Here is a 24,793-nt window from a genome sequence, read left to right on the forward strand (position 1 = left end):
ATTTTTTTTATTAAGCCTACAGTTTGCAACTAGGAGGCACATTTTATCTTAGATTTCCTTGCAAGCGTATTGTTTGTTATAAAACACTGGAGTCATTGGTCCACTTCCCACTTTCCCTTATCTGTTCCTGGAACCATCCCACATAGTAACATAGTAGATGACGGCAGAAAAAGACCTGCACGGTCCATCCAGTCTGCCCAACAAGATAACTCATATTTGCTGCTTTTTGTGTATACCCTATTTTGATTTGTACCTGTCCTCTTCAGGGCACAGACCGTATAAGTCTGCCCAGCCCTATCCTCACCTCCCCACCACCAGCCCTGCCTCCCAACCACCGGCTCTGGCACAGACCGTACAAGTCTGTCCAGCACTATCCCTGCCTCCCAACCACCAGTCCCGCTTCCCATCACTCCCTCGGCTCAAAAAGAGCCGAGGGAGTGTAAGTTTAATATCTTGTTTTTTTTCCTAGCTGCATTTTTTCTTTGAATATTGAATTCTTTAAATTTCCTCTTAATTTGTGTAGAAGGAACCCCCCCCCCAAACTAATGTGGACTTGAGCGTTATTATAATGTGTCAGAATTTATTAGTATTGATTATTGTTAATAATATTTAGATTGTAACGCTTTTCCGGATCAAAAGTGTTAATCCTTGTATTAAGAGTTAAATGTGTAAAAAAAAAGGAGTCTTTAACTCTGTTCTTCCGGGGGGGGGGGGGGGGGGGGCGATATCACCGACTCTGTGGGTGCTTGAGCACCCCCCAATATTGAGAATATTCCTTGTATGTATCCAAGGAAGGATCATTTCAACTGGGCTTAGCACCCCCAATAATTTGAAAAGTTGGCCTCCTATGTGAATCATAAATATTCCCTGCCTAGCTCTGGAAAGCCTCAGGGAGGAAGCCGGTAGGATTCTGCAAGGTATGTGAAGCGTCTGTTCACGCTTTTCCAAAAATACTAGGACTAGGGGGCATGCGATTTAAACTACAGTGTAGTAAATTTAAAACAAATCGGAGAAAATGTTTCTTCACCCAACGTGTAATTAAAATCTGGAATTCATTGCCGGAAAATGTGGTGAAGGCGGTTAGCTTAGCAGAGTTTAAAAAGGGGTTGGACGGTTTCCTAAAGGCCAAGTCCATAAACCGCTACTAAACGGACTTGGAAAAATCCCAAATCCCAGGAATAACATGTATAGAATGTTTGTACGTTTGGGAAACTCGCCAGGTGCCCTTGGCCTGGATTGGCCGCTGTCGTGGACAAGATGCTGGGCTCGATGGACCCTTGGTCTTTTCCCAGTGTGGCATTACTTATGTACTTAGTTAAGTCATAGCAGCAAAGGTACCCGCGCAACCAGCTGAGGAATGTTTTGGAGGTGTACGTGTATTTTCTCTTTTCCGCTTACCGATCCGTTTTAGTGAGCAGAGCGTGCATGCTCCCTTCAACTGTTGCTCCCCCCTCCCTCACGAAAAGCACAGCCAGTGATGACATTTATTTAAATTAAACTCCCACTTGCTCTCCCTGGAAGGAGGGAGAGAGTCTTGGCTCTGGCAGCAGGGGGCATCGCACCCCTTTCCTCCTCGCACTGATTGAATGGAGGCGGATCGCTCGCACGCTTCCTGCCCAGAGGAAACGCACATTTTACTCCTCCTCCATGTAATCGGGGGCAAGGAGAGAGAGGAGATAGCGGGGTTGGGAGGAAGAGCATCCGCTCCTTCCTTCAGTCTCTCTCACACCCCCCCTTGAAGATCAGCAGCGAAACAGGGTGCAAAATATTCTCGACGTCTGATTTCTCTGTAGCCGGCGCTCAGGGTGGAGGGGACACGAGATCGCAGCCCACCCGCGGGAAGGAAGTGAAGGCGTCCGCCTTGAGGATTTGGGGAAGCCGGAGCCTGGGCGAGGAGGAGGAGAGGAGATCCGGTCCGGTCCCGTTCCAGCCCCGGTGCCATGAAGCTGTTGCCGGGCTCCCTGTTGCTGTTGCTCAGCCACGCTGCCCTGGTGAGTACCACTGCTTCCCCCCCCCCCCCCCCAATCTAAATATAAGATAAATATCCAAATTGCTTCCCCCCCCCCCACTCCTAACGATCAATGCAGCCTGCCTGGATTTCGACCGGATTCTTCCTCCTCGGTGCTTGCATGAAAAATAGAAACAGCCCTACTTGACCGGACATTGAACGGGGTGTTTTCACAGGGATGAGCTTTTGCAAGGTATTAGATTACGTGCTGTAAGGTGGGCAGAGTCTTTAAACGGAACCCCCCACCCTGGACTGATGGCCGATTTCTCTGTGGGTGGATGGGTACCGGTGGTCCCGTTTCGGAGAGGTGTGGGTGTGAATTCACTCTGCCTTTCTTCCGATTTCTGTGCAGTGCTGCTTTCTTTCTTCTTGCTGGATTTTTTTTTAGAGGGCTGCTCCTGATCCTTCAGAGGGAAGGGGAGGGGAGGGTCGAGATGGTGATGTTGCAGTGCCTGGAACAAGTGGGTTTTTTTTTTTTTTTTGCTGGAGGAAATATTTTTTTAGCTTGATTTTTAAGGGCTTTTACTCGGGTACTTGCAGCTTAGATGTAGAATTGATATCTGTTGAAGATAAATGGCCCCGAGAATGATTTGATATACAACTTGATGAAATGAATAATGGATCGTGACATAATGGATGGGATAATGTTTTTGCATTATAATATAACACTTCTTACTGGCAGATGGAAGAAAACTCCTTTGATGCTTGGCGTTTGTGAGAGGTTGCACGTTTAAAATGGGATGCTACATTTGAGATGCTGCTGCATTGCAAATAGAAGGGCCCTTTTACAAAGCCGCGTAGGCCGCCTACGTGAACCCAACGCGCGCCAAATTGGAGTTACCGCCCGGTTACCGTTGGCCCCTGTGGTAATTTCAGTTTTGGCACGCGTCTGAAAGATATATTTTTTAAAATTTTCTGGCGCGCTTAGGTCATTACTGCCCAAATTCTTTACCGCTAGGTCTATGGCTGACGGTAAGGTCTCAGACCCGAAATGGATGCGCGGCAATTTTGATTTTGCCGCACGTCCATTTTCGGCGAAAATGTAAAAAGGCCTTTTTTTGTACAGGTGGGCTGAAAAAATGATTCTGCACGTGCCCAAAACCCACGCCTACATTACCGCAGGCCATTTTTCAGCGCGCCATTGTAAAGATACAGTGAAATCCCGGAGGGGTTACAGCCCTTCTATATAGGGTGAAGCTTGCCAGGTGACCTCCTCAGGTGTGTGCCCCTACAGCTAGCTCCTCATCCCCCTGTGATCCTTATGGCTGCTTAGGAATTAGAATACAGCTTATTAAGCAGTGCTAAGTGGAGAATGATGTGTGAGGATGAGAAACTAGTGGGGGAGGGGACAGTATAAAGGGTGACAGCCTATTTTCTTTTTCTCAAGCACTTTTTTTCTTAGCTGTTTTTTTTTTTTTTAATTCTAACTCTCCAGGGAATATCTTGGCTTCTACAGGTGCCAGCGCTGGGATCTTTCAGAGGTAGCTGTTCCCCTAGGACTTAGAAGCTGAACATTTTTTCCCCCAGCAGATTCTCATGTGTTGGTGATGTGTGAACTCTCTCACTGGAGCTATGAATCCTTGAGGAGCTAATGTCACCGATGACCAGATAGTAGTTATGAGAGACAGGTGGGCATATGCCAAACAGTTGCTTGAAATCCTATCGCTGATAAACTCAAATGCAATGATGTGTACAGCTAGTGCAGATTGCTTTTAATTATGTTAGCCATTTAGACATCTCTATGCTTCTTAAAGATGTTCCATACAGTCTTAGGAACCACAATATGAGGGATTGCTACCTGACCCATATCAAACCAAGAGGCTAATTCTTCCCTGGTTTTGCCTTGCACACATAGAGGCATATTTTCAAAGCACTTTAGGAGGCTAAGAGGCATATTTTCAAAGCACTTAGCCTCCCAAAGTTCCATAGAAACCTATGGAACTTAGCCTCCCAAAGTGCTTTGAAAATATGCCTCTATGTTCCATAGGTTTCTATGGAACTTTGGGAGGCTAAGTGCTTTGAAAATGAGCCTCATAATGATGTAGTAATCCTTCTTAGGAACTCATTTATACATCACCGTGTTCACATTGGGGTAAAGCCAGGACTGGATTCAGCTCTTTGGGTTGACCTCTGCCTCCTGACCTGGACAGTACCGGTGACAGTTCCACTAGAATGAGTTTGAGGGGGTGGAGGTGAGTGGAATGTTTCCCTTGTAACAAGCATGACATTTATTTATTTGTAACATTTGTATCCCACATTTTCCCAACAATTTGCAGGCTCAATGTGGCTTACATTTGCCGTAGTGGCGGTTGCCATTTCCGGGTAACAGAATTACAAATGGTAATGTGTTAAGTTGCATATATACATGGTAACATACATACATGGTAACATACATTTAACATACGTGAACAGATCATGGTATAGAATATATATCATGGGCATATATATGTTAAGGAAGAATAAATTATGGTAATACATGAACGTTCCTGAGTACCAAATTGGGTTGTATCAGTCTTCAGGTCATCGACTATGAGAGACCATATTCGACATAGAGATTGAAGTGGTTATGCTTATTCATTAGTGGTAAGGAGGTTATCAGTCAAGTGATAGATTTCAGTTGTGTCTAGTCGTGTATAGTCTAATTATTTAGTATTTAAAATGGATGTTTATGGTATGCCTTCTTGAACAGATCTGTTTTCAGTAGCCTTCGGAAGACAGTTAGGTCTTGCGTTATTTTTATTGCCTTCGGTAGTGCGTTCCATAGCTGCGTGCAGATTTATGAGGTTGCATTAGCATAAGGGCAAAAGAATTGCCATAATGGGTCAGACCACAAGTCCTTTAAGTCCAGGACCCTGTTTCCAATGGTGGCCAATTCAGGTCACACGTTTCTAACAGGATTGAAGAAAGTAGCTTGTTGCTGCTGAATCCCAGCGATAACCAGTTGCTTTCCTTGACTTCCCCTTAATAGTGGTTTATGAACTTTCCTCCAGGAACTTGTCCAACCTTTTTGAAACCCAGCAACGCTAATGGCTTTTACCACATCCTCTGGCAACGAATTCCAGAGCTTAACTATTCGTTGAGGGAAAAAATGTTTTCTCCTATTGGTTTGAAGAAATTAGCCATTAAAAAAAATTGGTAGTAGTTAGTTTCATTTGAGCCTTGCCGATATGCAGAGATGCCAAGTTACCTATTTCCAGGCTGGAGATATAATTATTTATTTTAAATTTCTAGCTCGCTTAAAACCTAAGCAGTTCACAATACAACATACATAATATAAAACTGACAACATGACAGAATACATCATCACAAAATTAAAATAATACAGTAATACAGTTATCATAGAGACTGGAAAGCTTCCCTCAAGAAGTCTCTATGATAACCGCACCTCGAATATTGTGTTCAATTCTGGTTGCCACATCTCAAAAAAGATGTAGTAGAATTAGAAAGGTGCAGAGAAGGGCGACAAAAATGATAAAGGGGATGGGACGACGTCCCTATGAGGAAAGGCTAAGCGGCTAGGGCTCTTCAGCTTGGAGAAAAGGTGGCTGAGGGGAGATATTATAGAGGTCTATAAAATAATGAGTGGAGTTGAAGAGTAGATGTGAAGCATCTGTTCACGCTTTCCAAAAATACTAGGACTAGGGGTATGCGATGAAGCTACAAAGTAGTACATTTAAAACGAATTGGAGAAAATATTTCTTCACTCAACTTGTAATTAAACTCTGGAATTCGTTGCCAGAGAATGTGGTAAAGGCGGTTAGCTTAGCGGAGTTTTAAAAAGGGTTTGGACGGCTTCCTAAAGGAAAAGTCCATAGACCGTTATAAAATTGGACTTGGAAAATCCACTATTTCTGGGATAAGCAGTATATAATGTTCTGTACTTTTTCTGTGATCTTGCCAGGTATTTGAGACCTGGATTGGCCACTGTTGGAGACAGGATGCTGGGCTTGATGGACCTTTGATCTGTCCCAGTATGGCAATACTTATGTACTTATGTAAGAAAAGGCCTCCACAAACTGAGCTGTTTTAACAGTTTAAAATGACCCCTTTCTTTGCACAATCTTAGATAACCTGATAATTTATTTATTTAACACTAGTTAAAAAGGGCCGTTTCTGACACAAATGAAACGGGCGCTAGCAAGGTTTTCCTCGGCTCCCCTGCAGCCACCCATGTTCAGCGAACCTCCTCTCTCCCCTGCCCCCCTCCTGCCACCCATGTCCAGCGACCCTCCTCTCTCCCCTGCCCCCCTCCAGCCACCCATGTCCAGTGACCCTCCTCTGGACATGGATCAGCTGTGAGGCATGTTCCCCTCCCCCCCCGGGTTCTGAAGTTGACATCATAATGGCTACGGTGATGTCAGCCTGATCTACGGAGCCTAGCAGACCAACTCGGAATGAGCCACGGTCCCAGGCAAGTCAGAACATTGGAGGTGAGAATTATTTATTATATAGGATATTTATAGTCCGCCCATCCAAACATCTTGCAGACTACAATAAAACATGCATTAAAAAAAAAAGAGTTCTAGCTGAGTAGAAAAAAAGGTCTAATTTCTAAGAGGAGTATCAAGTAAATGTTAAAAACAATAAGATAAATAAGCAAATCATTTGATTAGATTTATGAATTGGGACGTTTAAATCAATTACTAGAGGAAGGTGGCGGCCATTGAACCGATGACTATTTGAGTGTATGTCTCTGTGCAAGAGCTCTGTAGACGCAGTGTAGGACTGACGAGATTCATTGCCCAACACTTTTAGCTTTAATTTTTCGCTGGATTTGGGTGATATTCACAAAGCTTTACTGGATATCTTAACCCCCCCCCCCCCACAAACAATAGAACAGTCCCCCGCAATACCCAACAGGCATTCAAAACCACCCCAAAAGCCCTCAAGAAAAAGGCCTTACAAAACAGAAACGTTTTCAACTGCTTTTTAAACAAAGGTAAGGACGAGATTTGAACGCAACGCAAAGGGAAGAGCATTCGACAAACAAGGCCCAAGACCAAAAAAAAATGCACAAGAGTGAACATCCTTTAAGCAGGCCTGATGAAACGAAGGAACAGCTAACAACCCCTGACTCTGAGATGTCCAAACCCCGTTGGGACAACGCATGTGCAAACCCTGGACTAAAGCCAAGGGAACATCATTGGCCAGTGCTTTAAAGACCAACGGGATCTTAAACTCAACACGTTGCACAGTGGGCACCAATGCAACTGAGGTGTGATGTGCTCCATCTTGCTAACACCTGTGAGCAACCTTGCTGCAGAGTTTTGTGTAACTTCTAAAGCCCACAAAGTTGGCTATTTCAGGCTAGTGGACCAGCCACTGAAAAAGCGGAAGCCTGTGTACTTGCATAGCGAGTTGTTCCCCTAACACCCACATCCAATCTCTTGGCAGCTTCAGACCTTAAGGAACCCCAGGACACTAAAGTTGTAAAACCTGCATAACATAGTAGATAGTAGATGACGGCAGAAAAGACCTGCACGGTCCATCCAGTCTGCCAACAAGATAACTCATATTTGCTGCTTTTTGTGTATACCCTAATTTGATTTGTACCTGTGCTCTTCAGAGCACAGACCGTATAAGTCTGCCCAGCACTATCCCTGCCTCCCAACCACCAGCCCCGCCTCCCAACCACTGGCTCTGGCACAGACCGTATAAGTCTGCCCAGCACTATCCTCACCTCCCAACCACCAGCCCTGCCTCCCAACCACCGGCTCTGGCACAGACCGTACAAGTCTGTCCAGCACTATCCCCGCCTCCCAACCACCAGCCCCGCCTCCCGATCTTGACTAAGCTCCTGAGGATCCATTCCTTCGGCAAAGGATTCCTTTATGCTTATCCCACGCATGTTTGAATTCCGTTACCGTTTTCATTTCCACCACCTCCTGCGGGAGGGCATTCCAAGCATCCACTACTCTCTCCGTGAAAAAATACTTCCTGACATTTTTCTTGAGTCTGCCCCCCTTCAATCTCATTTCATGTCCTCTCGTTCTACCACCTTCCCATCTCCGGAAAAGGTTCGTTTGCGGATTAATACCTTTCAATATTTGAACGTCTGTATCATATCACCCCTGTTTCTCCTTTCCTCCAGAGTATACATGTTTAGTTCAGCAAGTCTCTCCTCATACGTCTTGTAACGCAAATCCCATACCATTCTCGTAGCTTTTCTTTGCACTGCTTCAATTCTTTTTACATCCTTAACAAGATACGGCCTCCAAAACTGAACACAATACTCCAGGTGGGGCCTCACCAACGACTTATACAGGGGCATCAACACCCCCTTTCTTCTGCTGGTCACACCTCTCTCTATACAGCCTAACAACCTTCTAGCTACGGCCACCGCCTTGTCACACTGTTTCGTCGCCTTCAAATACTCAGATACTATCACCCGAAGATCCCTCTCTCCGCCCGTACCTATCAGACTCTCCCCGCCTATCACATATATCTCCCGTGGATTTCTATTCCCTACTCTGTTTCATACAAAACCTGACAATACTTTATGCATTACCCTATATTTGACAAAATCAGTGGAGCTGCCGCAGCACGAATATCGACCCATATGTATCTTGTATTAAGGGGGTAATATTCAACTGGTGGCAGTCAGCACTTTTTAAAACTTTGGCTGCTACCAGCAGAATCGTGCCTGAAAATTAAGTACTGGCACCTATCTCTGCATGGGCACTGAAGTATCTGGGCAGTCTGTAGCCTGCCAGGAGTTACCCTGGGTACCGCTGAGTATTGGTACCTAAGGGGTCCTTTTACTAAGGTATGCTGAAAAATGGCCTGCACTGGTGTAGACACATGTATTGAACGCGCACAAATCAATTTTTCAGCGCACCTGCAAAAAAAAAAAGGCCCCTTTTTTTTTGCTGAAAATGGACGTGCGGCAAAATGAAAATTGGCATGCATCCATTTTGGGGCCTGAAACCTACCACCACCCATTGACTTAGCGGTAAGGTCTCGCGCGTTAACCAGCGGTAATCATCAGCGCACGTAGAATGCTGATTGCTGCCCGGTTAGTGCTATGCACTGGAAAATTTTCCAGCGTGCATAAAAAATGAAATTAGCACCCGAGCCATGCACTAGCTGGGCTGTAGTCCAAAATTGATTTCACATAGGACGCGCGTACATGCCTGTGCGGCTTCGTAAAAGGGGCCCCTGAGTAACTCCTGGCTCACCCCGGATTTTGCTCCCAACCACCCTGGCATTAATTGGATAGAGCCACAACAGTCTCCCTGGATTTATAGCAGCACTAAAAATCTGAGGATCACTAGTCAATGGGAAATAATGGGTTGGGGGTCTCTCCTCACCAGTTATCTCCCAGTGAATATGGTCTCCCTGTATTGTACATTCCTGTCCACTGAGGTCTCTTTGTTTTCTACTGTTTATGTTGAATTCATACTTTGGGTGTCATGGGGTACTGCTGTCTTTTCTTATGAGATCTGCCTTCAGCTTTTAACACGGTAACGTGGACAGAGGTTCTATCGTTTCTTTTTAAGGTGATCCATATCGCTTCTTCGTTTCCCCAGGTCCCTGTCATTTCAGTCGCTGTGATATCATTTCTCACATATAGAGCTACTCCTCCACCTTTACGACCCTCTCTGTCCTTCCTAAATAGATTACAGCCTGGTATGTTTACATGGGAACCATTGACTACTACTACTACTACTATTTAGCATTTCTATAGCGCTACAAGGCATACGCAGCGCTGCACAAACATAGAAGAAAGACAGTCCCTGCTCAAAGAGCTTACAATCTAATAGACAAAAAATAAATAAAGTAAGCAAATCAAATCAATTAATGTGAACGGGAAGGAAGAGAGGAGGGTAGGTGGAGGCGAGTGGTTACAAGTGGTTACTAGTCAAAAGCAATGTTAAAGAGGTGGGCTTTCAGTCTAGATTTAAAGGTGGCCAAGGATGGGGCAAGACGTAGGGGCTCAGGAAGTTTATTCCAGGCGTAGGGTGCAGCGAGACAGAAGGCGCGAAGTCTGGAGTTGGCAGTAGTGGAGAAGGGAACAGATAAGAAGGATTTATCCATGGAGCGGAGTGCACGGGAAGGGGTGTAGGGAAGGACGAGTGTGGAGAGATACTGGGGAGCAGCAGAGTGAATACATTTATAGGTTAGTAGAAGAAGTTTGAACAGGATGCGAAAACGGATAGGGAGCCAGTGAAGGGTCTTGAGGAGAGGGGTAGTATGAGTAAAGCGACCCTGGCGGAAGATGAGACGGGCAGCAGAGTTTTGAACCGACTGGAGAGGGGAGAGGGGACTAAGTGGGAGGCCAGCAAGAAGCAGATTGCAGTAGTCTAAACGAGAGGTGACAAGGGTGTGGATGAGGGTTTTGGTAGAGTGCTCGGAAAGAAAGGGGCGGATTTTACGGATGTTGTAAAGAAAGAAACGACAGGTCTTGGCGGTCTGCTGGATATGAGCAGAGAAGGAGAGAGAAGAGTCAAAGATGACCCCAAGGTTTTGAGCTGAGGAGACAGGGAGAATGAGAGAGCCATCAACAGAAATAGAAAACGGGGGGAGCGGGGAGGTGGGTTTGGGGGGGAAAATGAGAAGCTCGGTTTTGGTCATATTTAATTTCAGGTGGCGTTGAGACATCCAGACAGCAATGTCAGACAAGCACGCTGAAACTTTGGTTTGGATGCAAGGTGAGATATCAGGGGTAGAAAGGTAGATTTGGGAGTCATCAGCATAGAGATGGTAGGAAAAGCCATGGGATGAGATTAATGAACCAAGGGAAGAAGTGTAGATAGAAAAGAGGAGGGGACCAAGAACAGAACCCTGAGGTACGCCGACAGGCAGAGGGATAGAAGTAGAAGAGGATCCACCAGAGTGAACACTAAAGGTGCGGAGGGAGAGGTAGGAAGAGAACCAGGAAAGGACAGAGCCCTGGAATCCAAGTGAGGACAGGGTATCGAGAAGTATGCTGTGATCGACAGTGTCAAAAGCAGCGGAAAGATCAAGAAGAATGAGGATGGAATATTGACCTCTGGATTTAGCCAGTAATAGGTCATTGGAGACTTTAGTAAGCGCAGTTTCGGTTGAGTGGAGAGGGCGAAAACCAGATTGTAATGGGTCAAGAATAGCATGTGAGGAGAGAAAATCAAGGCAGCGGCGGTGAACAGCACGCTCAAGTAATTTGGAGAGAAAAGGAAGGAGGGAGATGGGTCGGTAATTAGAGGGACAAGTAGGGTCAAGTGAAGGCTTCTTAAGGAGAGGTGTGATTGCAACAATGTCTAAGTCTGTCTCCAACATCAGGGCTTGAAGGTCACGAGGGGGGGGGGGACAGGAGGGACAAAATTCCCCGGGCCGTCCTTGCCCAGTCACTCTGTTGCCCTGCCTCCGACATGCCCCCCGAGAACTTTGGTCGTCCCTGTGACGGAAAGCAGTTGAGGACGCCCAAAATCGGCTTTCGATTATGCCGATTTGGCCGACCCTGTGAGAAGGATGCCCATCTTGCGATTTGTGTCGAAAGATGGGCGTCCTTCTCTTTCGAAAATAAGCCTGTTAATGACACATGGAAAACAATGAGCACAAATGCTCGTAGCCTTAGAAGTAAAAAGGTTCAAGATTTGCAAGCCCTGATGTTTGAGGAAGACTTGGATATTGCTGCCATTACATCGACATGGTTCAATAGTCCCCATGAATAGGATGAGACCATACTGGGCTTTAATCTTTTTAGGAAGGATAGGGAGGGCCGAAGAGGTGGAGGAGTGGTGCTCTATGTGAAAAATAATCGGAGCAGCAAAAATGCATGGAACCTGGGTAAAGGATGAAGCTATATAGATCACCCCTGAAAGAGAAGATGGAATGTGTATCCACTCGGGTGTTATCTACAATCTTCCAGCACAAATGCAATGCGATGAAGCTACAAAGTAGTAAATTTAATATGAATCGGAGAAAATATTTCTTCACTCAACGTGTAATTAAAGTCTGGAATTCGTTGCCGGAGAATGTGGTAAAGGCGGTTAGCTTAGTGGGGTTTAAAAAAAGGTCTGGATGTCTTCCAAAAGCAAATGTCTATAGACCATTATTAAATTGACTTGGGGAAAATCCATTGCTTATTTCTGGGAAAAGTAGCATAAAATGTATTGAAAATTTTTGGGATCTTGCCAGGTATTTGTGACCTGGGTTGGCCACTGTTGGAAACAGGATGCTGGGCTTGATGGACCTTTGATCCGTCCCAGTGTGTTAATACTTATGTACTTATGATCTGATCAGTATCGTAGCTGGAGAGATTTGGATGGGCTGGAGTGGGGCTTCGATGATAGCTTCAGAAGCTGGAGAATAAGGCTGCTGCCAGGCAGACTTCTATGGTCTGTGCCCTGAAAATGACAAGGACAAATCAAGATCAAGGATGCATATGTAGTATTAAATCATACCTTATGCTATGAGTTTATCTTGTTGGGCAGACTGGATGGACCATACAGGTCTTTATTTGCCGTCATCTACTTTGTGACTGGGCTGAGCCTCCTCATTACCTCTGCTCTTCCTATTGAAGACAGCAGTAATCTGTACTGTAGGTGCAGGCAGTGCCGTAGCGAGGGCTAATGACACCCGGGGCAGGTCGCCGCTGCGCACCCCCACCCCCGGGTGCAGCACGGTGCGACCCCCCCCTCTGCGGCGCACCCCCCTCCGGAGCGAATCCCCCCCCCCGGACCGCATTCTTACCTGCGGGAGGGCTGATCCGCCTCGAGTGCATGTCACTCGGAACTGCGTCGGCCCCACTGGTTCCCTGCTCTCTCTGCCCCAGAACAGGAAGTAACCTGTTCCGGGGTAGAGGGAGCAGGGAACCAGCGGGGCCGGCACCCCCCGAGCGCGTGCACCCGGGGCGGACCGCCCCTCCCGCCCCCCTTCCTACGCCACTGGGTGCAGGTCCTCCCATTCTTTGCCCTTTTTGGGAAGCAATGTGTCCCATGCTGTAACACATCCTTGCTTAAATATCACTGCCAGCAATCCGATAACACAGTCAGGATTTTACTGTGTGTGTGTGTGTGTGTGTATATACACACACACCTTTACTGAAACAGAGCCAGAAAAATAATATCATTGTAAGAATAACTTTGAGGGATGTCTCAGTTCTCATCTCTCTGGAAAAGAGGCAGGTTTGCCCTTTCTCTAGTGAACACAGAGCAGCAGTGATATCGGCTACCTCATAAGCTTCGTGATTTATATGGATGCAGTGGCTGTAAATATTGTGAAAGAAACTCTTGACTGTGGAAATCCTTTCCCTGCCGGTTTCCAGGAGATATCAATTAATAGTGTGGTGCCAGGGAGACCTCGCTGAGGTTTTTGTTCTGAGCTACAGTAACTGGGAGGTTTGTTCATTTTCCAGGCAGCGAGTTGACTTTCCCCTCTTGTGGCAGGATAAAGCTAGGGATGGATGAGCTGGGACTGCAACACTCCATTGCATCGTGTACCTTTTGTATGCATTTAAAGAACGCATTCTGCATTTGCACACGTGTCTTAAACTGCAGGGAAAGACCAGTGGGTGGGAGAGAGATCTGACGATATTGATTTTGCTGTGGGATTCTCCAGTCTTATGCCATGGCCTCTTTCTTGTGTCCATCTAGCAGTGCATACTATCTTGTATGTCTATAGATATGGTGAATTTTTAGATTGTCTTTCTCTTGATAAATTTGGTTCATCTGGCAGCCAGCTGTGAGTGTATTAGAGCTCTCTGTTTTAATACAGACCGAGGGCTCACTGTGCTGTGCCCTGTTTTGGTGGTGCTTTTTAAGGGGGGACTTTTCTGTTTGGTACCGCATGCCAGGATTTTTGCTTCAGTCAGAGAGCAGGGATGGATGGGAGAGGAGACTGGAATGTTGCTTGTGGAATGGGGTGACGACTGATTCTGTAAATGGAAAGTAAGTGCATCATCCACTCACAGCAGAAGGAAGGAAGATCTTGTGGTTAGGACAGCCAGCCAGATTTTCAGGGTGCTCACAATGAATATGCATGAGCTCGATTTGCATACCAAGAAGGCAATGTATGCAAATTGATCTCATGAATACTCATTCTGGATATCCTGAAAACTTGACTTAGCTGGGGTTTCCCCAGGACTGGTTTGGGAATCACTGGGTTAGGGCATTGAAATCCCAGGGCGCCTCTGTAGGGCTGGCCCAACCATTAGGCAACAGTAGGCCACCGCCTAGGGCAGAAGGTTTGTGTGTATGTGCGAGGCAGCAAAAAGCAGCTGCGGAAAAAGCAAAACAGTAAATCCTGACAGCCACACAAATTCAAAGAACCATCAGCATATACTTTTGTGTGCAAAACAGTTTAATAATTAAAAGTATGATGTCCAATTAGGCATTTTTATAGAATTTTTGTAAGGTGTTCTTGATTGTAGAGTTCAATTATTAAGATCTTGGAGGGGGGAGCTGGTGGGCTAAGGACTTGAAAATTAATTGTGAGGGTGTAGCATGAAGCTGAAGGTTTGCCAAGGAGCCCAATACTCTTGAACTGGCCCTGGCCTCCTGAAATGGAAGTCCATCTCTCTCTGCTGCTGCTTCCCTGTAGCTTTCAGATGATCACTGTATAAGCCTGGATGTGAGTTATTTTCTGGTGGATTAAAGAGCATCATTCTGTTCTCTTTCCATGACTCTGCTGCTCTTGTGAAAGTGTTCACAGAGTCCCATAAAATGTTGCTTCATTCGACAATGTATTTGAACTAGTCCAAAAAACCATAAGCCACTGCCGGAGCAGAATGGAGCGGAACATAGCAGCGTCTAGTGTAATTACTGATCCATTAACAGCTTTCACAGTTCTTCCCTTTTCTTTTGGAAACTGTAATTTTTTTTTCTTTTTCACTAGCAGAAGTTTTTACCTCTTAATTCACATGGTTAACAAGTGCAGAAGAGAACAGTTTAATCTCTTTCAGTGGCAGATCTCAAGAGTTCTCCATAATGGGCTGTGGTAAGTGTTTGGCTTGATGTATCCAACTCAGAGCCAGTGGTCTGGGATTCTAGTTGAGAACTGGGTCTTTGTGCAGGGGGTAGAGCGGCGTATTGGAGGGCAGCTGGGAGAGGATGAGAGAGTCAAACCAGCTCATTTTCGAAGGAGAAGGGCGCCCATCTTCCGACACAAATCGGGAGATGGGCGTCCTTCTCTCAAGGGCGGCCAAATTGGCATAATCGAAAGCTGATTTTTTGACACCCTCGCTTCTTTCCGTCACAGGGATGACCAAAGTTCATGGGGGCGTGTCAACAGGGTAGCGAAGGCGGGACTGGGAGATGGGCGTCCTCGGCCGGTAATTGAAAAAAGAAGGGCGTCCCTGACGAGCACTTGGCAGACTTTACTTGGTCCATTTTTTGTCATGACCAAGCCGTGAAAAGATGCCCGAACTGAGCAGATGACCACTGGAGGGAATCGGGGATGACCTCCCCTTACTCCCCCAGTGGTCAATAACCCCCTCCCACCATAAAAAACAGGTTAAAATACTTTTTTGCCAGCCTCTATGCCAGCCTCAAATGCCATACTCAGGTCCATCGCAGCAGTATACAGGTCCCTGGAGCAGTTGTAGTGGGTGCAGTGTACTTCAGGCAGGCGGACCTGGGGGGGTGGGTTTGGTGGGCTGAAGTCCACTGCAGTGCCCCCTAGGATGCCCAGTTGGTGTCCTGGCATGTTAGGGGGACCAGTGCATTACGAATGCTGGCTCCTCCCACGACCAAATGGCTTGGATTTGGCCGTTTTTCAGATGGATGTCTTTGGTTTCCATTATGGGCGAAAACCGAGGTTGGCCATCTCTAAGGGCGGCCAACTCTAAGGTCGACCTAATTGGCAAGATTTGGGCGTCCCCGACTGTATTATCGAAACGAAAGATGGATGCCCATCTTGTTTCGATACTACCGTCGGGGATGCCCCTTTACGGGGCCGTCCTTTGAGATGGGTGCCCCCGTTCGATTATGCCCCTCAAAGTAACATAGCAGATGATGCCAGAAAAAGACCAAGGTTGGATTCAGTAAACGGCAAATGCAAAGTACTCTTGATAGAAAAACACTTAGGGGCACTTTTTCTAAAGGGTTGGCGTGCAGCAGTGGGCTTGCCCATGCCAATCTGGAACTACCACAGGGGTGGTAGCTCCCATACCAGCATACGCCAAGAATATTTTTCTATTTTTGTAGTTCCGGTGCTTACCCAGTGGTAAATCGCTACCTGGTTACCGCCGGGTTAGCAAGGGAGCCCTTACCGCCACCTCAGTGAGTGGTGGTAAGTGCTCCCCCTCCCCAAAATGGATAGTATATAGGCGAGCAGATTACATATGATCATTGGATGTTGATTTGTTCATTTTCATTAGTCTGCCTCTGTTAGAAAAGGTTTGAAGAAGTGCGATTTGAGTGTTTTTTGGAAAAGTAGGTAATCAGTTACCTGTCTGAAACCTATTGGTTTTCAGTTCCATAACTTTGCTGCTAGGTAGGGAAGACCCACAGCGTGTATGGATTTATACTATATTCCCTTACAGTTGGGGAGATGGAGTAGGAAGAAATTCTGGGATCCCTTTATGGTGTTCCTTATCGAGATGGCAATGTAGTCAGGGGTTATTCCATATAGTTTGGAAGACAAGTATAGTTTGGAAGTGGATTTTGGCTACCGCTGGCAGCCGGTGTAGAGAACGTGGTAGTGGGGTTGCCCTTTGGTACCACGAGGCCTTGAAAATTAAGTGAGCTCCAGTGTTATTGGCAGTTCAGAGTTTCTTTAAGGCTCCGAGTCTTGCAACTTGCGTATACCCCATTACAGCAGTCAATCTTAGATAGGATCAGGGTTTGGACTTTGTGGAATGTTTTTGTTGAGAAGAGGTCCCTAATTTTTCTTAGTTTCCATAAGTTCTGAAAACCTGTTTGGTTACTGCCGATATTTGGTTGTTCGAGTGTTAGGTGTTGATCTATTGTGACTCCAAGGACTTTTTTTTTGTTTTCTATTGTGTAGTTGGTTTGACTAATTATGAAGCTCTTATGTGTGGATGTGCAGTTTGGGAGTCTGATTTCTAGACATTTAGTAGTTTTATTGTAAATGTTGAGGCCCATGTTTCCATTATTTCGATTCCTGATTGAATTCCCCCTATGATGTTCTTGGTATCCCTTTTGAAGAGGATGTATAGCATTATGTTGTCCGTGTATATGTACAACTTAAATCCTTCCATTTCCAACTTTTTTCCCCAAGGGTGACATCAAACGTTGAATAAGATTGGTGTCAATGGGGACTCCTGGTACATCAGAAGCAGAAAGCCACTGAGGGAATCTGCGGGACCATTAGATCATGAAGGAGCAAAAGGGGCATTCAGAGATGGGGAAGCAGTCAAACTAGAGGACATGAATTGATGTTTCAGGGTAGTAGACTTAGGAGTAACATCAGGAAATACTTTTTCACAGAGAGGGTAGTGGACATCTGAAACACCGGCCTTGTAGAGGTGGTGGGGACAAAATGACAGAAGTGACGGGATAAACATAGAAGACAGAATTGAAGCAAAACTTTAATGACCTTCATGCTTTAAACAAGGCATAGAGGGATGCAGCCTGGTGGAGCAGCAGGTACAACTCTGGCTGCCTTGTTGGGCAAATTGGATGGATCATACACGTCTTTATCAGAATGCGAGGCATTACTAGGAAAGGAATGGCAAATAAGACCAAGAGCTATGATGCCTCTCTATTGCTCCATGGTCCGATCTCACCTTGAGTATTGCATTCAATTCTTATCACCGTATCTCAAAAAAGATATAGATGAATTAGAAAAGGTTCAAAGAAGAGCGACCAAAACAATAAAGGGGATGAAACTCCTCTCATATGAGGAAAGGCTAAAGAGGTTGGGGCTCTTCAGCTTGGAAAAGAGAAGGCTGAGGGGAGATATGATTGAGGACTACAAAGTCCTGAGTGATGTAGAATGAGTAGAAGTGAATCGATATTTTACTCTTTCAAGAAGTACAAAGACTAGGGGGGACATGCAATGAAATTACATGAAAATATTTTAAAAACAAATAGGAGGAAATATTTTTCACTCAACAGCTAGTTAAGCTCTGGAACTCATTGCAGGAGGATGTGGTAACATCGGTTAGTGTAACTGGGTTTAAAAAAGACTTGAACAAGTTCCTGGAGGCAGGGCCGTGCCAAGGGTCTCTGGCGCCCCCCTGCAGACTACCAGTTGGCGCCCCCCGCACCTGCCTGGCTCCAAGGCAGCGATTCCCCTCTCTCCCCTGCCCTCCCGCTCCCATGTAGGAACTGCCCGCCCTCTTCTCCCCCCCAAGATCCCGTTCCTTTTTTTTTTCTTTTAAATTACCTTCCTCCGGCAGCGCAGCGTCAGTGAAGGAGGCGGCGCTCCCAGTCCCGACGTCTCTAGCCTTCCCTTGTTCGCTGCTCACTGCCCCGCCTTTTTCTGACGTGAGCAGCGAACAAGGGAAGGCTAGAGACGTCGGGACTGGGAGCGCCGCCTTCTTCACTGACGCTGCGCTGCCGGAGGAAGGTAAATTTAAAAGAAAAAAAAAGGAACGGGATCTTGGGGGGGAGAAGAGGGCGGGCAGTTCCTACATGGGAGCGGGAGGGCAGGGTAAGCACGCAGCGGCGGCGCCCCCCAGAGGATAGCGCCCCCCTGCGGCGCTTACCCCGCTTACCGCATCGGCACGGCCCTGCCTGGAGGAAAAGCCCATAGTCTGCTGCTGAGATAGACATGGGGGAAGTCACTACTTGCCCTGGGATTGGTAGCATGGAATGTTGCTACTATTTGGGTTTCTTTCGGGTACTTGTGACCTGGATTGGTCACTGTTGGAAACAGGATACAGGGGTAGTCTGAGCCAGCGTGGCTATTCTCATATTCTTATCATTTAATATGTTGAGGTAGGCAGAATAAAACTGAGTAGTCCCAGTTAAATTGGGATGTGTGGTAGCATTTAATAGTCTGCCTAAAATCAGAGAACAGTTTTTCCCAATTCATTCTACCTTTTCTTCCTATGCCACACAAGCTCCCATAAATTTCACTGAAAATGTGATGATTTACGGCTATCTTTTATGTGTGCTCATATATTATGTGGCTGTGGAGGGGGATGAGTTTGACAGTCTGCTCCGGAGAGCAATAATTTCTTCTCTGCTTTTTAAATCTGAGCTAAATACAAATCTCTGGAAAGCCCCTGACATTTTTTTGTTGTTGTTGGCAGTTCATTAGACTGAGAGTAAGTGAGACTTTAGCTGGTGCCAAGGCAGAATCCACGTAGAAGGTATTCTGTTCCACTTGCTTGAGCCTTTCCGTCTGAGGAGGAAGTTAATTAAGGCTCTGTGCATTCAGGTGAAGCCTCTTCCAGGGTAGATTTGTCCCAGTCTTCTGTCCTTTCCAAGCAGTCAAATGCTGATGCCTTGCTAGCAAGCAACCCCCCTCCCTTGGCAATACAATGGACAAGGGGGTATGAAGGTGTCAAGACTGATCTGTTGATCGTGTCTCCTCTGAGTAAATACAGGCTCGGAGGAGAGCGTAATTAAGAAGTGGGGGGGGGGGGGGGGGGTGTTTCCTCTTCATAAACCTTGTCTGTTCCTTGCAGCACTGATTCTGTAGATAGGAGACAGCTGAGAGTTATCATTAGGACAAGCAGGGATTCTGCTCAACAGGGGTGTAGCCGGGGGTGGTAGAGAGGGCAGGCACCAGAGCGCAAAGCCTCATGGGTGTGGAAAAATGACTGAAATGCAAACATGGGTCAGCAGAGGATGGAACTGGCTGGAAGAGTTCCCACTGTCCTGTTGCCCAGATTGGTGGGTTGTGGTATGGAGGCTAGGGGATCAGTGTGGAAAGTTGGGGGTGGGGGGAGAGAGGATCCAGAATTCAGGGTGTGCAGGAAGGGTGCAAATATGCTCTGGGTGCTAAAATGTCCTAGTTGTAGCTCCGCTGCTTATCTGGTGTACAGGGTCATTCGTTTCTGTTTCCCAAAGAGAAGAGGACAGAAGCAACCCATGACCTAGACTTGGTTTTGTGTTCTATAGAGCACAACGTCCAGGCCAATACGGGTAACCTTTGCATCCAGCAGGTTGTAACTGTTTCTTTGGAAGGACACTGGCTTAACTTATTTTTATTATTTGGATTTTGCTCGCACCTGTTTAGTAGTAGCTTTGCGTGACTTACATTCAGGTATACTAGGTATTTCCCTGTCCTGGAGAGCTCCCAATCTTAAAAGCGAAGGAGGTTGCCAGCATAAGGAACATCACTGGCCTCGGAGTCTAGATAGATGTCTAAATGGATGTCTAGATATCTACATTGCTAGATGTCTAGATTGATAGATGTATAGATGTCTAGATAGATGACTAGAAGGATGTATAGATGTCTAGATAGATAGCAGTCTAGATGGATGGCTAGATGTCTACATTGATAGATGTCTAGATTGGTAGATGTCTAGATGTCTAGATAGATGACTAGAAGGATGTATAGATGTCTAGATAGATAGAAGTCTAGATGGATGGCTAGATGTCTACATTGATAGATGTCTACGTAGATAGATGTCTAGATTTCTACATAGATGTCTAGATAAGTAGATGTCTGCATTGATGTCTACATAGATTTCTGTAAACCGCGTACATTTTAATTCTAGAATTGCCTCATATCAAGTAAATTGAACTGTAAAACCAGGCTCCCGTGGTTCTCAGCCCACTGCTCTAACCACTAGTTCCTTCTCTACTCCAAGAGTTGGAGTTGTCTGCTTGCTTTAGTGGAAGAGCAGCCTAGTGGTTAGTACAGTGGACTTTGGTCCTGGGGAACGGGGCTCAATTCCCACTGCAGGCACAGGCAGCTCCTTGTGACTCTGGGCAAGTCACTTAACCCTCCATTGCCCCAGGTGCAAATAAGTACCTGCATGTACTATGTAAACCGCTTTGAATGTTTTATGTGCAAATCAATTTATAGACACTTTCACTTAACTTTGCACATAAAACGTTAATACAAGGCACATGGAGGCACTTTTAAAATCATTAAAGCCATGCAATGATTAGAAATCCAAACATTTTTGAAGATTTTTGAGTCTCTGATTGTCCACTGGAAATATACGAGCACGCCCCTATACACATATATAGGGGGAAATATTCATTAAAAAAATTCAATGAAAAAAAATTTGTAACATTTGTTACTGTGTTTTAGATGGGAATTTATATGCAATGTAGTTCACTCACCTTTCTCATTCAATTTTTGAATAATATTTTCCCATTTTTCTTGGTGGTGGTCATTGATCATAGAGATGTCAGTCCCAAGCAATTACTCTGTGAATTGTGTGGAAAGAGAGAAAATCCTCAAATACTGAGAAATGCAATCTGAGACCAAGAAAATATGGAAGAAAAATACAGAAATATTTTTCATTGTTTTGGGTGTCACAGGCGTGATTAAAAAGGACTTCCAACTGACCTGGATAAGTTGCCTATACATGTTACATCTTATGAACTCCAGAACTAATCTCACTTTGGCGCAATGCAAGTGCTTCAGGGACCCTTTTACAAGGGCGCTCTGAAAAATGGCCTGCGGTTGTTCCAGACGTGTGTTTTGGGCGTGCGCAGAATCATTTTTCAGCGAACCTGTAAAATAAAATGCCTTTTTAAACATTTTTGCCAAAAATGGACGTGTGGCAACTTGAAAATTGCCACACCTTTTTGGGTCTGAGACCTTACCGCCAGCCATTGACCTAGTAGTAAGGTCTCACGCGGGCAGTAATTGGTCTACGTGTGTGAAATGCCGATGACCGCCCTCGTGCGCCAGAAAAAAAAAATATTTTCCGGCGCACATAGCGGACGCACATAAAAAATGAAATTACCGCAAGGGCCACGCGGTAGCAACTCAAAATTGATGCGCGTAGGCGCCTACCCGGCTTAGTTAAAACATTAGCGGTAAATTTGAGAGACTGAGATCATACTCCACATATCCTGGCTTAGGAGTGAAGTTCATTGCTGTCATGGAATGCGTAAAGTAACCCATTTGGAGACAAAGCCCCTGAGATCTTTTTATAGTGAGTACAAGAATGTGCTCTCTGCTGACAGAAGATCTCCATTTGGCTCAGAGTCCAGCTGTGGTGAGCTCACTGTACTCCCAGTTCCCCCCTGCCTGTCCTGCTCTGGAGCTGTGGGCGGTTCTGTATCTGGGCCATTGCTGGGGGCTGGAATGTCTCTAAGTCAGTCATTTCTGTGTATCTATAGCCTTTTGCAAGCAACCCTTTGGAAGGCTGGCTTTGAGCTAGCTGGGCTCTTTTGTTCCTCAGCTAGTGTAAATCAATCCTCCAGAACAAAAGGCAGCCAGGGGACTCAAGTCTGTAATTTTTTATTACATCTGTGCCTGAAATCACTATTTTTGTTTCTAATCAGGAAAGTCGTTGGGGGAGAAAGAAACGCCTTCCACATTGAATACTGATTCACTCGGGGTGCGCCTTTCTGAGGTTTTGGCACCCTAATTAATAAAATCATGAGGTGTGAATGATTCTTTGGCCAGTTGTTCATATTGTTCTTTTTCATGTTTATCGATTTTATTTACCGGGATTTATTACCCCCTCTTTATTAAGAGATTCACCCAACAGATACAGCTTGATGTAAAACAACCTACATATTTGGTATGTTGTTTCTTGTTAAGTACGTAAATATTGCCATACTGGGAAAGACCAAAGGTCCATCGAGCCCAGCATCCTGTTTCCAACAGCGGCCAATCCAGGTCACAAATACCCGGTAAGATCCCAAAAATGTACAAAACATTTATACTGCTTATCCCAGAAATTGTGGATTTTCTCCAAGTCCATTTAATAACAGTCTAGGGACTTTTCCTTTAAGAAGCCGTCCAAATCTTTTTTAAACTCTGCTAAGCTAACCGCCTTTACCACATTCTCTGGCAACGAATTCCAAAGTTTAATTACACGTTGAATGAAGAAAACTTTTTTCCGATTCGTTTTAAATTTACTACATTGTAGCTTCATCTCATGCCCCCTAGTCCTAGTATTTTGGAAAGCGTGAACAGATGCTTCACATCTAGCCATTCAACTCCACTCATTATTTTATAGACCTCTATCATATCTCCCCTCAGCCACCTTTTCTCCAAGCTGAAGAGCCCTAGCCGCTTTAGCCTTTCCTCATAGGGAAGTCGTCCCATCCCCTTTACCCTTCTCTGCACCTTTTCTAAATCCACTATATCTTTTTTGAGATACGGCGACCAGAATTGAACACAATATTCGAGGTGCGGTCGCACCATGGAGCGACCCAAAGGCATTATAACAGCCTCATTTTTGTTTTCCATTCCTTTCCTAATAATACCTAACATTCTATTTGCTTTCTTAGCCGCAGCAGCACACTGAGCAGAAGGTTTCAACGTATCATCAGCGATGACACCTAGATCCCTTTCTTGGTCCGTGACTCCTAACGTGGAACCTTGCATGACGTAGCTTTAATTCGGGTTCCTCTTTCCCACATGCATCACTTTGCATTTGCTCACATTAAATGGCATCAGCCATTTAGACGCCCAGTCTCCCAGTCTCGTAAGGTCCGCTTGTAATTTTTCACAATCTTGACCTTTGTGTGATGGTGGTAAAACTTGTTCTCTGCACCACCTACCCACAGATCTATATCCATGTTCTTCCCAGGGATCTTTGGAAGAGCTCTGCCAGACTGTTTTTTTTTTTTTTTTAACTCTGTGTGTACATGCATGTGTGCAGGGCTGGTTTTAAGATTTTGGCATCCATAGGCAAGATAAGGCTGGCACATTATCTTGTCTGATAGTGGTTCCATGGCATTTGGCTGTCTTACTGGGACTCCTGATGAAGGCTTATGCCGAAACACAGACTGTGTAGACTCCAGAGTCAATGAATCAGTGAATGTATGCTTTTTGTGGATTTTTGCAATAAAGACTGAATAGTGTCTCCTGTCTCATCGCCTTCGTCATTCCCACTTCTTGCTTTGCTTTTTCTGCTTCTCGTGGGATTGTTTGGCTTTCTGTTTTTTTTGGACCCCCTTGAAACAATACATGCATATGACATCTAGAGTAGGGACCAGGCTTCTCTTTGGCCTGGTAGTTGGTGCCATAGGCAGTTGCCTCTACCTAAAATCCGGGCCGCTCTGTGTGTTGGAGAGGTTACAAAAGAAGTGTTTGAGTTTTGAAACCCTACTAGTTGATACCAGCGTCTTCGCTTTCAAATCAAGATGCCTCTGTAGCACTTTGGTAGAAATAATTCGCTTTCTTTTGTTTCAATTTATATAGTGGTAATTGTCGTTAGAAGGGACCGTGGAATGAGGAGCTGGCTAAAGTCCAAAGACAAGGCATCCCCAGAATGAGGAGGACGTGGCTTTCTGCCTGGGGTTGAGGCCTCAGGCGTTGGCAGCTACGAGGCTACAGAGTTGGTGCGCGAGCTAAATAATAAGACGCCCATAGGAATATAATGAGCGTTTTATCATTTAGTGCACGCTAATCGTTAGCGTACCTTAGTAAAAGGACCCCTAAGCTTGTAAACTTGTGTTACTGCTTCTTCTTTTGAAACATGCATTCAACATGCCTCTCTTTTATCCCTCATCCACTTTTTCTGTATTATCTGACTTTTCAATTATCCAACCACTTGTTTTTCCCATTTATGTTGGATAATTGAGACTCTACTGTATTTGTATTAAAATAATTCAAGCTAGCATCAACTTCCTGGTAGGACTTGTACTCTCTGTTATCATAGGTCACCCCTTTCATGTGATCTGTTTCTTCCAGTCACTGAGAAACCTGCCAGCTTTCTGCTTCAGGCAGAACAGGAGTACATACTCTCACCCTGTTGGTCATTCCGTACCCCCACCCCTAGTCTTGTGTATATTCTCTGCACCC

The 24,793-nt window shown here is 45.5% G+C and overlaps 1 protein-coding gene across 1 annotated transcript in view; it reads left to right on the forward strand.

Annotated features, from left to right (window-relative positions):
• Positions 1-1,679: 1,679 nt before the first annotated feature.
• SDC3 (syndecan 3) overlaps positions 1,680-24,793 on the forward strand; it is a 311,472-nt gene continuing 288,358 nt past the window's right edge. Inside the window, exon 1 of the mRNA XM_030218519.1 lies at positions 1,680-1,991. Within this exon, the coding sequence (XP_030074379.1) occupies positions 1,941-1,991 (51 nt within the window). The 5' untranslated portion in view covers positions 1,680-1,940. The remainder of the gene's footprint in view (positions 1,992-24,793) is intronic.

The sequence above is a fragment of the Microcaecilia unicolor genome, chromosome 11, assembly GCF_901765095.1.
Source record: "Microcaecilia unicolor chromosome 11, aMicUni1.1, whole genome shotgun sequence".
In the NCBI taxonomy this organism is placed as follows: Eukaryota; Metazoa; Chordata; class Amphibia; order Gymnophiona; family Siphonopidae; genus Microcaecilia; species Microcaecilia unicolor.